At 72.6% G+C, this 1,392-nt stretch overlaps 1 protein-coding gene across 2 annotated transcripts; it reads right to left on the bottom strand.

Moving 5' to 3' along the window:
* Positions 1 to 197: 197 nt before the first annotated feature.
* Positions 198 to 1,392, bottom strand: HES4 (hes family bHLH transcription factor 4). 2 transcript variants are annotated; one of them, XM_040457830.1, is made up of 4 exons: positions 1,147 to 1,392; positions 971 to 1,066; positions 776 to 863; positions 198 to 679 (listed from the first exon to the last, which is right to left on the bottom strand). In XM_040457830.1, exons 1-4 carry the CDS (start codon positions 1,231 to 1,233, stop codon positions 318 to 320), a joined length of 633 nt encoding a protein of 210 aa, XP_040313764.1. In that variant the 5' UTR covers positions 1,234 to 1,392; the 3' UTR covers positions 198 to 317. The 2 variants fall into 2 exon arrangements, with proteins under 2 accessions (XP_040313764.1, XP_040313772.1); XM_040457838.1 differs by having other exon boundaries at positions 971 to 1,067; positions 1,180 to 1,389.

Consider the following 1,392-nt stretch of genomic DNA (forward strand, 5'->3'; position numbering starts at 1 on the left):
CGGGGGGGGGGGGGGGGGGGGGGGGGGGGGGCTGGAGGAGGGGCGGGAAGGGAAGGAGGGAAGGGCCGACCTGAGGGTGCAGACTGTGGGGAAGAGCAACCCGAAGTCCCGCCCCGGAAGTCCAGCGCAAAGTAACCAGCAGACCGCCCCCACCCCCACCCCCAGCTAAGCGCTGAAAGAGACGTCAGACTAGACTCTTCACAAGGACAAAAAAAGATAAAAACTCTCTCAGTGTGGGCCCTGGAAACAAATACTCTCTGGTCCACTCCCGGCAAAGGCCGCGGCCCTAGAACGGGGTGCAGCTTCCGCTACAGTCCTCACCGCAGCCACGGCCTCCAAGGCGCGCCCCGGCCCTGCAGGCCAGCCCTGGGGGCGGCGAGGGGCGCCCCGGTCAGGCCTGGCGGGAGCCGCAGCGCCAAGACCGACCCGGGGCGCGGCAGGGGGAAGAAGGGACCGTCGAAGGCCGCGAGCGGCGGGCAGCCGTAGACCTGGGCCGGGGGGACGGGGCGGCGCGAGGGCCCCAGCTGGCGCAGGCAGGCCGCCAGGTGGCCCAGCAGGCGAGAACGCACGTCAGCCGGGACGCCCTCGCAGCCGGCCAAGAAGCGATTCACCTCCGCCAGACACTCGTTGAAGCCGGCGCGGTACTTGCCCAGGACGGCGGGGTCAGCGCCGAGCGCGGCTGCGGGGGCGGCAGGGGACAGGCGGTCGGTTCCCGCCGCGGTCGCCCTGAGCGCCTCCCGTCACCTCCCCCTCCCGCGCCCCGCCCGCGCCTCACCTGTCACCTGTACACGTCGCAGGCTCTGCAAGTGCCTCACGGTCATCTCCAGGATGTCCGCTTTCTCCAGCTTCGAATGGCGGGAGCTCTGGGGACAGGGACGGTGGGGGCGGCTGGCAACACAGCGGCGCGCCGAGGCTCCCGGCACCTGCCCCCCCCACCGCCCCTCGATCTCACCTCCCGACCCCGACTCACATCCTTCCTGAAGGCATCCAGAACGAGGGTCTTGAGCTGCGCGAGGCTTTCGTTGATGCGCGCTCGGCGCCGCTTCTCCATGACCGGCTTGGAGGACTGCGGGCCGGGCTGTGGCTGAGTCCCGCGTGCGTCCGCCCCACCCCACGCCCCCCACCCCGCGCCCGGCAGGTCCCCACCTTTCGGTGTTCCGCCACGCTCCGGGGCTTAGCCGGCGCTCCGGCCGGCGGCGAGGCTCTCGGCTTCCCCGGGGTCTCCGCGGGCATGGTGCGCCCCCGCGCCTCCGGGCCCGCGCGGAGCGTCGCCGGCCGCCGGGCTACTTAAGGCGGCGCGGCCGCAGGGCGTGTGAACTCGGCTCCGCATTCTTTCCCACGCTCGCGCCAGCCAATGAGCCGCTGCGCTCCCCCTCCCCGCTCCCCCCAGCA

The sequence above is a fragment of the Herpailurus yagouaroundi genome, unplaced genomic scaffold (assembly GCF_014898765.1).
Source record: "Herpailurus yagouaroundi ecotype Mexico unplaced genomic scaffold, PumYag 77, whole genome shotgun sequence".
Lineage (NCBI taxonomy): Eukaryota > Metazoa > Chordata > Mammalia > Carnivora > Felidae > Herpailurus > Herpailurus yagouaroundi.

Bases quoted from the DNA above. Each gene is read 5' to 3' on its own strand.
- HES4 (XM_040457830.1), bottom strand. From the start codon at position 1,233: ATGCCCGCGGAGACCCCGGGGAAGCCGAGAGCCTCGCCGCCGGCCGGA. The intron at 1,067-1,146 runs GTGGGGACCTGC...CCCGGCCCGCAG, and splicing joins GCGTGGCGGAACACCGAAAG to TCCTCCAAGCCGGTCATGGA. The intron at 864-970 runs GTGAGTCGGGGT...CCCTGTCCCCAG, and splicing joins TGGATGCCTTCAGGAAGGAT to AGCTCCCGCCATTCGAAGCT.